Genomic DNA, 15530 nt, shown 5'->3' with positions numbered 1-15530 from the left:
AAGGCTAATGTAAAACTATATCATCATCGTTGCTGTTGTTACTACTACTACAATCTTTGAAAATGTTGACTTAAGTGAGATAGGAGGGCTAATTGTGTCAGTGTGTGACAGCTTAGAACTCCTTCCACACCTACTTCAGAGTAGCATTGTAAATAGACTTATAACAGTAGCTTGATGTTTAAAAACTATTTTTAATTATTCAAGCACTGACCCAGTATGAACTATTTCAGGTCGACAGTCAACTGGCCAGAGAAGCTGTCACTACAGCTTCTTCCTCAGAATATGCTCTCAGAACTTCAGGCTTTGTGTCGGAATTCTCGCCAGGTTGCTTTTCATTTCTCCAATACTGATCAGGATGCCCTCAGAAATCTCCACAAACTTATGGGAACTGGATTTGTAAGTGAACGTGCATAACTTGAGTGATTGTGAACATTTTTAACAGTGCTGATGACGTTTAAGTTAGATCTGGCTCAGTGGGGTTGGAGATCACTCAGTTTTCCAGTCTTTTCCTGAAAAATGCACTAAAATGTTGATCAGCCTGTGTTATAGTCAACATCAAAAGCAACTGTAAAATTTAGTAGAAAGTCACTTTTGAAAAGAGAAAGGTAGACCGCTGGTGAGAGTACAACTCCTAGTAAGCAGGCTGTGGGAAGAAAATTTACCACAATGCACTGATTGGCTGAGAGGAGATATGTTAATGTTAAAAAAAAACTTTCTGTGGAATATTTTGGTACAGAATTTTATTTGCTGTTTTTGGTTCTGGAAAGGGTGTCTATAGTTTGCCCCTTTACATACTATGAATTTAGGACTACTACCTTAACTCTTTCTGTACTTAGGGAGAAAGTGCGCTGTGGTACCAGTAGACGAAGCTCTAAATGCCCGCAAATAAAATTTTGACTGGTACTTTAAAAAATTTATATCTACAACATAAACAATCATCTGTGATACTCCGTTTCAAAGAGCATTTTAAAAACTTTTACATGGTGTAAATTTTAAGAAATATAGGTTTTGTTTTCTGGTAGTAAAATTAAATGAAAGATTGTAACTTTATGTGACAGAGAATTCACTAATCGGGAAGTAGGTCAACCATTAGAAATTAACAAAAAAAATTATTTACATGATATAAACAAACATAAAGTACCAAACAAACATATTTTATTAAAATATACATTAGAATTTAAATATCACATGCTATTTTATTCTTATTTTCAGTTGTTTAGTACAAGTCCATGTTGAATTAAGTAACCGGTGACCGACTTTAGCATGCACTTGATCACAGAATCTTTTGCCTACTTTCAAACATAATGAAATACCTGATTGGCTGACTCCCCACCCCCACCCTTTTTCAGCTGTTGAAGGGAAGTAATCTATAGTGGAACAAATCCTAAATGTTCCAGAACTTGCCTCCCTTATATATTCATTCATTTACGCACAGGGTGATGTGTTCTAAGATGCCACCCCTAGGTAGTACATATCTGCACAAACCGGTCCGGGCGGCAGGGTGCCGGGTGGGGTCAAATATAAAGTCACCGACGAGTACAAGTTAAAAAGGTGTGCTCTCATGACTATATTGAGTCCAGTTAATCCTGGAAAAAGGTACTTTGTAAATGTGATTATTATTATGTCTGGGCACATGTGCTTGCATGCAGCTGCTGATAGCTGTCTTTGTTGTTGCTGCTGTTCAGGCTGGGTGCGTCCACTTTCCACCACAGTCAGCATCGGAAACTCGCATCATCCTTCTTTTGTTCAGTGCCAAGAAACGAGCATTCATTGGTCTCATTCCCAATGATCAGAGTGCATTTGTGCAAGGAATCAAAACAGTGCTGACCCAGCATAAGCAGAGAGTAAGTTGTGTACAAGTTCTTTTGTAGAATGTGTATGGCATAATGTGTCAGTGTACTGTTTGGAACTGCTATTAGCTTCAAGAAATAATGAAATAATAAGTAGTTTGATTTTGTTTTAACTTTCATCTTGTTTGGTGTAGCATTATATACATTAGGTAATCATGTTTCTTGCTTTGACAGAATACATGTCACTTTTGCATGAATATCTGTGTTTGTGTACAAATCTTTACATGTAGGACATTTTATATATTTTTGTGGTGCATACACATAAATACATGTAAATATACAATAGTAATAATAAGCACATATAGCACCTTTCTCTGGCAACAGCAGGACTCAAAGCTCTTTACAGTAATAAGAGTGCATTTGTATAGCGTTCTTTCCTGTCAAAAAAGACAAGCTTGGTGCACTACACAGGAAGGTTAAATAACAGTCCAATGGAGAAACAAAACACAAAGATGAAGCAGTGATGTGACACAACACCACAAAATGTGATGAGAGCCAGTTTCTCTTAGGAATTGGTGTGATGTAGCCTTAGTTGCTGGCATGGCATAAAACATAAACAACCAACCTTTTCTTAGGAAGAATGCAGTAAGAAGATCAAGCCAGGTGTAGATCAGTGTGAATAATACGAGTAGAAAAAAGTGATCTTCAACCAGTTAGCAGAAGGGAGCTCACCCCAATCACTGACAGACTATGGATCTGAAGATAATTTTTTTTATCAAGGCATCAAAGTAAAAAAGTTGAAGCTGAACTGAACCATTACATCTTCTAAACAAGTGTTTACAAAGCACTATCTTGATGCACAATGTCACGAAAGGGCTATAGTGTGGGTTTAAACATCTGTTCTTTTCTCTAGAAATGACGTAACTTTTCTGTAGAAATGACGTAACACACGAAAGAGCTGATGAGAACTTAGTCTCGTGAAGCGTGATTGGTTGTGGTGTGTCATGTGGCGTGACTGACCAATTGAACGCAGGTTGCCCTGCAAAGATCTAGAGGCAAGCTCAGCGCTTTTTGCTAGAGACTTTTGGGGAGAAGACATCAAAGTAACTTCGCAGTTCAAGTCTTCGCTTCCTTGTGTTCTACCATTAGCCTCAGACGACAAGAAATCTTGAGGAAATAAGGACACAACCCAAGATAGCAATTTAAGCCCACACAGACGTGCCTTTGTGTACCGGGAGAACAACTTTCAATCTACGTAACAACATGATGGACAAGTTGCTCTGGCCACCGGAATCGGCACTGATGTTCATGTGAGGAACGTCAGGCCTACTGGCAACCGTTCAAGGTGCAAAGGGTGCACGGGGACGATTCATGTGAGGAATCGTCCCAACCGTCTTCTTCGTACCTCTCTTGTCGCGTACTGGACAACAGAAGACCGATGTCCTAGAACACTATTTCTTCTGCGCCGCGATGAGAGAATTCTCCATACAGTGATAGCCATTGGACGAGTTCTCCATATGGCGATAGCCATTGGGCAAAAACAAGTGACAGAGTGTCTGTGTGTCCTGCAGAGACTAAGACTCCACGCAGCAAAGGCACTTGGACAGAGCTAAGTGGCGTGTGCATGAGAGTCATACAGGAAGAGTGATTGTGCAGTGTTGTGTGTGACAGTTAAGGATAGATCTGACTCACTAGTTATCTAGATTAGGATTAAGGATGTAGTTAGGTAATCTGAACGACCTAGGTAATTAGCCAAGTTAGGGAATCAGCTCATTTGAAAACTTACCTGTTCTTGTGTATTCCCTTTTATCATTGGCTATTTGATTAATAATTTCTTAAATATACTAAATTGTCTCTCGTTGTTATTTGGGGTGATGCATGCTGGGGGATCAACAAGTGCATTATCCTGTAGTAAGATGGCGGATGGGTGGAACCTACTTTGTCTTCGGTCTTGCCTGATGTGTTATTGTTGCTTCCCAAGGCTTTGCTGTCAACTTTAATTTGAAGCGTGCCTGGCTGCGACAGCTTGGATATGATGCTCTTTCCATCCTGGTGACCTCTGTTTTGGTTCTGTTGTGTGGGAGATGATCAGTGGTGACCGTTCTTTACAGTTTCATTTTCACTTTCGATCAGTGGAATTGTGTGACATAGTTCTGCTTCAGACAGATAGTATGGGTCTATGTGAATCTCTGTGATATACCGATTTGAGAGTGAATTTTCTATGAGTGTGGTGCCTACAGGCAGTAGTTGTGACTCTGTGGTCTTATACTTTATCAACATTTATTTTTGTGTGTGCTTCAGTACCCAGTCCGCTGCGTTTCTACGTCATTGTACATTGCCGTCGCTGATGACATCACCACATGACGGAGTAGAGACCGAACTATAACACTGAACCACTTCATGCTGAGCTTTTGAACTGTGTATAACCAACACCCGGTTACTGGCAATTGTTGCCCTTTCCGTCCATCCGACTATATCTCGTGTGTCTTGTGTCACGTGTCATAGTACCTGTCTCATTGTTTATCCACTACCGCTGTACTATCATTGTAACATTGTACTGTCAACATGAATGAGTTATCGTCATCAGAGGTGGTCATTGTGAAGTTTGATAGTGTGGCCTGTATCGATCAGCTATATACAGGTCACGGAGATACGACCACAGTGCATGTAGCTCAGCACTCATTAAGAGGACTGAAGACTGTACTGCAGGGCCAAGCACCTGATGATCTTACCCTTCATTTTTCCTACAATGCCCATGCGAACACCTGTTTTTCCTTTTCCTGATTTGTGGACCAGTGTTTGTGAGTGGTGTTCATGCGCTTTGAAGCAGCAGATCGTCTCTCACAATTGTGGTCCTTTTTAGCCGTCGGATCGTTTGATACTGTATAGATTTTGGTGTGAACTTTCCTTTTGGTTTTCTGCAGCTGCTAATGTGGATTTTATTGGTGTACTTTTATGTAAAATTTCGGCGCATTGAGCGTTTCTCCATGATACGGATTTTGCGCGTTATAAAACTCCATCATCATCATCATCATCAAGCTAATTAAAAAGTGTAGATCAGCAATTTAGTATAGGGGCATGCGGGAAATGTCGACGTGATTTGGTGGGGGTATCGACAGTGTGTTAAACCGGGTGACAGAGATCATACCCCCTACCAAATCCACGGACTCCTGCTCCAGAGTTTACAAACACAACAATTGTATAAGTGAATGGTACAAATCACATACTGTAAAGGAAGTGGCAGAATATGGAGACAGTCAACAAAAACTTTGACCTCATCTATTTCCATAAGGAAAAAGGCAGAAACCTACAGTTATTCTAGCACACAGAGGGACTAAAGGAAGATGAAGATCTGCAAGTTGATAATAATAAAACTAGGACAGATCATAGACAAAATAGAAAAAACACAGAGAAAGCTGCCCCATTCAGTCTGTTAGGTGAGGGGACATCACATGTACATACATGTACATCTGCAGTTCATTTAGCTGTCATCTGTCCAGTGCATGACCATTATCTATTATCTTTCTAGCTTTTAACTCTCTTGCATGTAAGTTACTTGTGTGCATAATCATTTGCATCTATAATCCATTTCTGTAGACAAAAGTGCATGTGTTCTTAGTAATTCATTACATATGCCGCGTGCGATACCATATACAAATATGATGTTACAAGTTGTGAGCATAGTGATATTTGTAGGCAAGAGAATGAAAGGGGCTGTTCACTCAGATGTTTGGAAATAGTATCTTGTATTGAGCTATACCCACTCATTCAGTCCAAAGTTCACTTCAAAAAAAAAATTAAGTAAACCTTTCATGCATTTCAAGGTATAGTGGGGTATACCTTTTTCCTAATGACTGGGTAAAGTTCTAGGATACACATCTACAAAAATCACCATGCATAGAATAATAATAGAATAAACCCTGAATGTCACATTTGTGTACAGATATATCTAATTAACATATGATTCCAGTTCTCTGGGTGAAGCTTTCACTATGTAAATGTATTCATGCACAATTTCTGACATCTGTTTAGTTGTTCTCTTTCTGTGCATGGTGATATTTGTACAGATGTATCTCAAGAGTGGAAGGGGGTACTCCCCTAGGTTTGTATTGTGCTTTACTCAGTCATCATTTTAAACCAATTAAACAAATTAGACCATTAAAATATTATATGCCCTCCACTTTTGTTATCTTGCCATCATAAATTGTAAATGTTGGGCAAGAGGCAAAGGTGGCGAAATAAAGGGGTAGGTAGTAATGATTCATAACTAGATTACCTCTAGTTCAGGGAAATCCATTCTGCTACAAATTGTAGAAAGAAGTAGGATTGGTGTATTTGTAAAAATGCCCATTCTAAATTTGTGTAAATCATTATATAACTTGTTCCTGGGCTATAGGAAAAAGGATTTTCAAACCTAGTAAAGTTGCTTCGAAAGGTGCATATTTTATCCAATTTCATAAAGTAGGGAAGAATATTTAAAGGTCACAGTGAGATAAACTCAGCATTTACACATTGCCTATGGAACACATTCTGCATGCAGTAAACAGAAAAGAAAAGAAGTGCAGTGAACTCAATCTCTATGTTTAGAGACCTTGAAGAGAAAAAGATTTTCAGCATTAATGACTTTCATGGAAGTATGAAGAGTTAAAGATTAATGTTTCACTTATTGATTGATCTAACTGCTTACTGACCTTAGAGATAGCAACTGATGTATTTTGTTTTTTGTAATATTTGGAAGTCCAAGAATGCTGGTTGATTACTCATTCTGTTCTTTTAGGATTGGAAACATTCTGTGCTCCATTTTGTTTTCTATTTGACCATTTTGTGGTAGATTTGTGTATACATGTCCACATTACACACTAGATACAGTTCCACTTGACTAGTTGATGGTAAATGTATGCATGTCCAGATTATAAAGTGAACAGACTAGATATGTATGTGTCTTGTGAAGTAGGCATGTCAGCATGTATTGTGATCATATTAGTAGATATTTGAGTGTTTTTTCTTTATTTCTTGAGAAGTAAATGTGAATGGAGTTATTTTCAGTTGTAGTGAGCTAGCAGTGTTGCATGTAGTGTTGTCTGTCTCTAGGCACAGCCCAAGCTACTTAACCAGTTGCATCTGGGTCTGGCACAGCCAGCTATGTCCTCCCTGGGCCTTGTTCACAAGGTAGGGAGGGAAAGTGTGCAGAAGAAACTACCTCTGTATTCATGACATATATGTAGCACTCTAGTGCCTTTTTAACAGGTTGCATTGACAGATGTATGGCTATATTTAGCAACATCTTCCATGACAGTCTTTTGGACATGGAAATGTATTCTTCCACCAGGAAAAGATCCTAATTATTACTTTAACATGTTTTTCGTTTAGTGTTTTCCCATAAACAAACATATCTAGAATTGCTTAATTGGTTTCATTAAACTTTTTCTTGCCAACATAGACTTGACACCTGAATGTTAACTGTTACAAAAACCATCCTTGCTAATGATACATTTATGTGTCCTTCTTCAAATAATGCAGTATTGTAGATATAAATTCTCTGGATCCACATTGACTCCTGAGTAGCCAGTCAATGTTTTGTTTTCTGTGTGCATTTCTGAACTGTATCTCATTAAGTTCAACAAGATTTGCTCTGGTTTTTTGGAGGTATGATGGGTGTTTTATACCTTCAATTGTTAACAAAATTATAGAAGATTTTAAAGAGGAGTTGGATAATCTCTAAAAATCTTATGGCTATATACCACTTCCTTGCTGTAAACTAGATGGAACTTAATCAGAAAAAAAAATAAAACAAAACTAAGCTGTGACAATCTCTGGGACATTTCTTATTGGTACAAAATGGTCACCAGACAGATCTAGAATTATGCAGTGTTCAGTTAAAATGCACTTGGGAAGTGTTCATCTGGATTTACCATACTATCAGCATCCTTGATGATGTGAAGGGTGAGTTTCTGACTGTTAAGTCCTTCTGGGATCCTATGCTGCATGAGTACTTGTTGGCAGGCCTCATTGTGAGTAGCCTGTGTAGACCAGAGCAGCTTGTAAGTGTGTAGGATTGATCACCTAATCACTTACTTTCTGCTGTGCTTTATCTTTCTTGCTGGCTGTTATACATACTATGGAAAACTGTTTTTTTCTTGCTTGACTCTTTCACCTTAGTTCTTGTCTAAGTTCTTTAACTTCAACATGGCCTTGTTAACTCATTTAGCTTGTTTAGCCATTCATTTTATAAGCTGCTGCAAACCATGCTTGTGTAATAACCCTATTTGTAGCATAATACTCCACAAGCTGCTTCTATTGTCTTTTGAGTGGTGTAAGAAAGATTTGGCCTTGTCACTTGTGTGATGTTTGTGGATTCAAATAGGTAATATTTTTAAACAATTGCATGAGGGCAGTACATGACAAGATTTGTAGTCTTTGTTGAAGAAAGGTATAATCAGTTACATAAGATCAATAGAATGATCAATAATAATGAAGAACAAAACAAAAATCTGTGTATAAAATAGTCTAAAAGTATAAGTGCAATAAATTCTCTAGGTATGCATTTCAAAGCATGATTGCTGCTGATCCATGTTAGGGTTGCTATATTAAGATCATTTATGCACACACCTATTAATTTTAATAGCTACAATTTTACAGCTTTGGGGAGAGATCTTTATGTTGGTTTTGTTTTCAGCAGAACATGCCCCAAGGTCAGGGTGCTGTGGGTCTGGATGCCAGTCCCCTTACTGGTGGCCAGGCAGCCATGGTCACTGCCACAGCAGGTCCAACAGGTGTGGGGGGACCAGCACAGGCCATGCTCAGCCCACAAGGACCTGGTGCTGCAGTGAGTAAACATGATGCTGTTGATACTTCTCTATTTTTTTTTTTTTTTTGCATATGACCATTTGGCATATGAGTGGGGCAATTAAACTTTCACAGTTTAGGCTTGTGGTTTGATGAGGAAAATGTTATTTTTGTTATGTATGTTATGCACAAACTAGAAACTGGTGTCAAACTTATTTTTGCTGGAAAGTCAAACTTTCTGGTTTTAAAAATGTTTGCACAAAGTTCAGCTAGATCTTTTAAAGGGCAGTTTTATTAGTGATGTAGCCCAGAAGAATAAACTATGATATCTAGGATAGATTAAAGAAAAACTTAGTGTATATAGTGCAAGCTTGCTTGCTTGGAGAATCAGCTTGTAGAAGTTCTGGGATTTCTTTCTTCTCTTGCTTTAGTGAATAGCAGAGTTACTGTGTCACATGCTGAGTATCTGAATGTTAGCATTCTTGCTTGATGACTGTGCTTTAGAGAGAATCAGGCTGCATTTATTAGGCTGACTAAGAGGTACAAGAAGAACAATAGCCAAGGTACCATTGCGAAACCCAGATGTCGATTTTGTGATAGAATCATGATTTTTATATATGGTCAATCTGGTGGTGCAACAGTTAGCATCTGTCACCAATACAGTCACAGCTGTCTGTCCTGGCTTCATTTTTTTGTCTCAGGCATGCTGTTCTTTCTTTGCGTGTGACATCTCTTGGCTGCATTTCTGTGATATAGACTTAGTTGCTGGCTCGACATAAAACACCAAATCTCCCCATGTTCTTCATACCCAGAATTGGGCTGAGTGTTCTTACAGTTAGGTTCACATCAGTCAAAACTGTTTTAACATTAGTTACATGTGGTATGATAGATGATAGACTGGTCATTTTGACAAGTCATTTGTGCAAGTTCATCATATTATCATTTATGTTGTAATGTTTCTGTATTTTGACACTTCCTGGGCTACATGTTTCGGGAGTTACATTGTTACCATGAAAGTAATCTTTTTCTTATATAAAATGGGGGAAAATTTGAACTTTTTCAGCCGAACATGCAGCTGATAGATCGCAATCTGCAAGCTGCCAAGCAGCGGGAGCTACAGTTTCAGCAACAAAAAACTCAGCAACAACAGCAGCAGCAAGTGGCTGCTGACCAAAAGAATCTGACCATGGCACGACAACAGCAGCAGCAACAACAACAGTTTATTGGTATGTACTTCCAGATCTACACACCCTGTCTGCTTTTGTGCAGTACGTATATTGAGATGTACACAGTCTGGCTGTGTTGTGCAGTCAGCATCTTGGTACTGTTGTGCATGCGCAATACAAATGGTGTGCAATTCAGATCAAAGGTTTGGAAGAAAAGGTGAGCAGTTAATAGACTGCATTTGGGAGTCTTGCAATTATTTCATTTTGTGTTGTGTGACTGGAGCATTAGTCTGAAGAAGTTTGATTGGAAACACTTTCCACAATCTTTTACAGCTGCCTAGAAGGCAGGCAGGTATATAATACTAAGTGCCTCTACAGTCTCTATGCACCGAAAAACCTTAAAGATGCACTAGCTGCCATACTATAAAGCTGAGGTCTTTCTGTGACTTATCAGACAGACTGCACCACAAATTCAACTTGCAGTTTCTTAGAGACCGCAGAAAGCAAGAATAGTTCAACTGCGAAGTTAAAAACAGGTTTGAGGTGCTGGAGGGACTCCTGGAAGAAATAGTGGCCAATCACTGGATAGGATTACAGCAGATGTGAAAGACTGCTTGCACAGGGGTTCTGGGAAAGAAAGAAAAAACAGCACAAGGAATGGCTGACTCTAGGGATCTGGCAAAAGATAGAGGAAAGGAAAGTGCTGAAGCAGAAAATCAACCAATGTCAAGACCAGCAGGAAAAAGTAGAGCTCAGAGCAAAGTACTGGGAGATAAACTGAGAAGTGAAGAAGAGTGCAAGAGGCAACAAGAGTCAGTTCGCACACAGAATGGCAGAAGAGACAGAACAAGCAGCTAGGCAAAATAACACAAAGAGACTATACAAAATTACAGGAATTCTGTATTGAAGGAAAAACACCAATGGGCGCAAGCCAGTTAAGAATAAGAATGGCAGCATCATTACCAGGGATACAGAACTAAGATCTCACTGGGCAGAACATTTTGAAGAAATACTGCACCAGCCACCACCAACAACCACTTTTGACCTTGCCCCAGCCGCCAAACAGCTCCAAGTGAACTCCAACCCACCAACCAAGGCAGAAATCATCAAAGCCATCAAGTCCTTAAATTTTGGCAAGGCGGCAGGGACGTCCAGAACCTATGGCTTGGTGTAGTTCCAGCCCTATGCTCCACTGGGGGTGATAAGGAACAAGAAGCTGCCATACTGAAATGAAGGCTGTTATGTGCTATTTGATTTGTCTGGCCTGTAATGTATTTTGATACAAGTACAAGTGTAAGATCAAGCTTTGTGAGCTGGTCTTATGTGGCATGTTCAGTTCTGATGTCACAAGACATTGCATGCAGTGGAATTTATGGAATTTGCTGTAAACTGTTTTAGTTTTATAAACTTTGATAGGTTAAAAAGCCTCAAACCATTATGGTTTTAGATAGGGAGAACAGTTTATTATAGGAATATAAAGAGGTTTTTATGGACTGGGTTTTTAGTATTTCTAGTTGCACAGCAATATAAAAATACAGCATACTACATGCCGTCATGCAGATTTTTTTTCATATTGCTATGAGTCTGAAATTAACAAGCAAAAGAGATATATCATGGCTGCTAAAAATCTTTTATATCCTTGCATTGTCAAAAACCTGGCATTTAGAATGATTCTGTTAAAGGTGATGTACAAAAAATGTTTTAGTTGAAGCACATGCAGTGACTTTATGCTTATAAAACATTAAAACTCATGGAAAGTGGTGTAGAGTAGGAGCAGAGGAGAGAGAACTAGTGAGGAAAAATGTTTTGTATATGGCACCTGATGTCACTGTAAAGCATCAAGACCACCAGTCAGGCCATTTTTTGGTAACCTGCGTTGTTCTGTGCTTTCTGTTTGCAATGTGTAGATCATGACATGCATTACCCAGGCCATCCATATATGTATCATCATGGTATGTCATTTACCTTATTCTCAGGTACTTTGGGTTTGTCTTTAAACCATTGCATGGGGGAAGGCTGGACTGTTTCAGTGCTGTTACCATATATTCTTTCACAGATTTGTGTCTTGTTGGTTGGTACTTATTCTCTGCTTGTTCTCACATTTTGAACTTTGAATGCTTTTTTTTCATATTCTTTCCCCTTGCTTGCATCCAGGGAGATGGTTTGAGAGCATTACTTAGGAACAGGGTATGGACTTTCAAAGACTGGAGCTGGTTGTGGAAACAGATGTGATATTAGTTGTGAAGGTTGTGTTGTTGTAGCTCATGGGCATTTCTTATATGAGGAGAGATTAGGAGATGCTTTAATGTACCTGAACAAACAATGCATGATTTTTTTCTTTGAGTGAGGTAAGTTGAAGGGCTGGTTTGGCTTTGTGGATGCTGGTGGGTGGATGGAGAGTCAAGACATGGTGTCTGTGGTGGAATGTAGAGAATGCTGATGAGCTGTAGAAAGGTATGGCCTTGCAAAAACAGTAGCAGCTTGTAGAAATAGAGATGGTGTTGCAGAAGAAAAAAAAAGCAGTTGGGAAGGGTGGAAGGGGTAACTGCAAGTGGCCATGAGGATGATAAGAACTTTACATTTTTGTGAATGAGAGAAAACTAATCAAGTCTTTTACAAAAAAAACCAAACAAACCCAGTGTTTAATCAGTGTTTCTCATCACAGCAAAATGTGCATTATACAATTCAGCATTTCAATAATTTTACTTCTGGATCTGGTGTGAGAATGAAAGCTGCCAGTCAGATGAAATGGTAAAAAAAGATCAGAAGATATATTCATGGTTTTTAGAATAGATAAGCTGTTAAGCATACTCTGCCATTTACAGTTTCCTCTATTGTTTTACGGTGATGTCATGTTCATGTCCTCTTGATGTGGCAGTGCTACCGATACTATTATAATTCTGCCTATAGATTTACTTTCAAAATATTGCTGACAAAGAGATAACAACTTTTAATGACTGGAATTTGTTGTTGGGGTAGGGTAGTTGTTGAATGGCCTTAGAAAGCTGATGGTGCTACCAACATGTGTTTGAATAATTGTGTGGGACTATATTGAGAATAGGGTTGGGAGTAAGGAATGTACATGTAAGAAATGTACATGTCAGGAGTAAAGAATGTACATGTTGCTAATATGTGTTTAGCCCAGCAGCAGCAGCAGCTGCGTCAGCAGGGTTTGGCAGCTCAGCGCATGCCTCTTCAGTCTGTACAGCAGCCCAATGCACAGCTTCGTCACTTGTTAATCAGTCAGCAGGTAGGTGCATTTGTGGTGGTGGTTTCTGTCATTAGCACATCTCAAGTTTGTAAAAGCAGGAAAAGCTGTTTCCACCTGTTCATTGTCCAGTGCTTCTTAACACTTGTGATAGTCTCACTCTCCTTACCCCCAACTCAATGTACACATATAGTTAATGATAAGTTAATAATTGATCTTTAGTTATGGCCATTATGCAGTTGTTAAAGAAAGTATAAAAAGTGTTTGTATATTTGCAGCAGCAGCAACAACAAATGCGTCAGCAGTTGCTTATGCAGCATGGGAGAGCACCTGTACCACAAACACAGCAAGGAGTCATGGGACCTGGTAATGCAGCACCTTTGCAGGCTATGACAATGGCACAGATGAGTGGACAGGGAACCCAGAGTTATGATGATTTTGCTTTTACAGACCTTGTGTAATGTGATTTTTGGGGTGGTGGTTCTGCATGGCACACTAAATGAACTGATCTTTGAGTAGGGTGAAAAAATGGAAGTGTTTTCCATGTTAAACTGCTCGAGAGAGTGAAATAAATTGTGTAGCAGTGAAATAAACTTGTGCATTGGACGGGCTGAGTTACATCTTGCTGCTGTATTCTGCTTATGTCTTTAAAACTTTATGCTGTCATTTGAAACTGCTGTTTCTTATAACACATATGCACATAAACAGTCCAGTCCATTTCATAGACAAGCACCATTAAAATGCAGTTGTATTAGTTACTGCAGACACAATAACCATTTCAAGCATGGGAGTCAGATGGGATGTTAGCATCTGATATTAGATGATGTGGAAAGGCTGCTGGAAGCATGTGGCATGGTAGTGTCCAATCCGAATATAAATCGTAGGTAGGTGGTGGTAACAGACTGGGAGAGCTCTGTTGTAGAACTTGAAGTAGTCTTATCAGAAGTTGTTTGATCTCTAATGGTCTCAGAAATAGTCGCAGATGAAGTGAGAAGATTATGGAATTTCTGCAGATTCCTTGCTGTCATCAGCAGCATTTGTTTTTGCCGTCGCGGCAGTACTTGCTGCTGAGTTGTCTTCAGAGCGACAGATACGCCTGTACGTTAGCACATCATTCTCTTGTCATACGCACTTCTTTGTGTTCACAAAGTCTAGGGCTCATGTGGAAAGCGAGTCACAACCCTCTCGCTCCACCGCCTTCTCCCCTCCTGAAGCAATCGAGCATCTGAGTGTTTGGTGGACGAGCCAGAAGCCTTTTTTCTTGCTTGCAAGTAGTGGTCAGTTTTTGACATGATAGTAGAGAATAATTCTCTCGTGGTCAGGTTATGGCGTGATAGTAGAAAATAATATATATCTCGTGGTAATAAAGTGACATGTTATGACGGGTAATTGAACGTTTCCCAAGAAGGAAGCATTGAACCTTGGGGGTGGGGTCCGATACAACAACTGAAAAGCTATCCTTACCGTTACACCTGGTCGAATTCTAGCAAAGGTAGTAAAGCAAGATTTGCGCCATGGAGTTGAAATCCTGAAGCCGAAACGTGTCCGTTTCATTACCAGTCACATTCACCATCTCCATGGCAACGTCTTCCGCGCACTAGAAAACCACAGGTGGTCGTTCACCACCTCCTGTGTAGCTTCCCAGTAGTAAACCGACTTTTCTGACCGCGAGACAAGGCAGTCCGTGTGTAATAAGACAAACGGCCACTTACCGTGCATACGCACGACGTATTACACACCAAGCACAACGCTCGACGAGCCCCTGTAGGTGACAATGAGGATGAAGAGATTTGTAGGTGAATCGAATGGAATAGGCGCAAGTTCAGAGGAATGTCACTGAGAGAGATATAAGATGATGAAGATTTTTTTTCCTTCACTAATTTGGCCATTTTTAGAGCAACTGCTTTTCTTATACATGACGTCTTTTTTCTGCTTCAAGTAACGTGGATTAAATGACGCACACTCTTGGCGACGAGCGACAACTCTCTGCTTTCATAGACGCCACCTCTAGGGGACAGATTATACAAACCACAACTTTCTTCCTGTCTTGCTAATCTTGGTTAGCAAATTCTTCCTTCTGGGTTACACTACAAATACTAAATGGCATTTGCCGGGCCCAAACATTCTCGAACCCAATCTCCATGGCCCATCTACCGGCCTAGACTGCGCCTATTGACAGTTACAAAAACCCCAACAAATTACTATATGTCGTCTGCCAGCTGTCCAGGCGATATACGTTCATGATAGCAATGGCATAGAGTTCATTAACGTACTACTGGTGGAAGCCCTAAGATAAGATAAGACTTTATTTGTCCCAGAGGGCAATTCTGTTGCAGGTCGATTAAAATTAAAATTCATACACAATTGCATGCACAAAACTATTCATGTCTCATTCATTCGCACAGCCCCATTCAAAAGTCGCACGGCTGAAACAACAAAAGACAGCCGCAATCTGTTTGTCCTGCATGCAGGCACACAAAATTGGCGGCCCGACGGGAGCCGGACAATTTCTGTCGACAGAGCATGCCTGTCATCACGAAGGATGGCAGAAGAGTCCGCCTATTATACAGATTTTGAAGA

The 15530-nt window shown here is 39.7% G+C and overlaps 1 protein-coding gene across 12 annotated transcripts in view; it reads left to right on the top strand.

The window, feature by feature from the left end:
* LOC112559080 (mediator of RNA polymerase II transcription subunit 25-like) overlaps positions 1-13556 on the top strand; it is a 31532-nt gene extending 17976 nt beyond the window's left edge. The window contains exons 15-22 of one of the 12 annotated variants that reach the window (XM_025229979.1): positions 231-396; positions 1686-1844; positions 6882-6959; positions 8470-8616; positions 9640-9802; positions 11650-11718; positions 12883-12992; positions 13226-13556. In XM_025229979.1, the coding sequence (XP_025085764.1) occupies positions 231-396; positions 1686-1844; positions 6882-6959; positions 8470-8616; positions 9640-9802; positions 11650-11718; positions 12883-12992; positions 13226-13411 (1078 nt within the window). In that variant the 3' untranslated portion in view covers positions 13412-13556. Of the gene's footprint in view, positions 1-230; positions 397-1685; positions 1845-6881; positions 6960-8466; positions 8617-9639; positions 9803-11649; positions 11719-12882; positions 12993-13225 lie in introns of all 12 variants that reach the window. The other 11 variants (XM_025229983.1, XM_025229982.1, XM_025229981.1 and 8 more) reach the window with 11 other exon arrangements.
* The last annotated feature ends 1974 nt before the right edge of the window (positions 13557-15530 follow it).

Source organism: Pomacea canaliculata, linkage group LG3 (genome assembly GCF_003073045.1).
Source record: "Pomacea canaliculata isolate SZHN2017 linkage group LG3, ASM307304v1, whole genome shotgun sequence".
NCBI classification, from domain to species: domain Eukaryota; kingdom Metazoa; phylum Mollusca; class Gastropoda; order Architaenioglossa; family Ampullariidae; genus Pomacea; species Pomacea canaliculata.
Note: the sequence above shows the minus strand (reverse complement) of the source record. Positions and strands in the feature narration are given on the sequence as shown.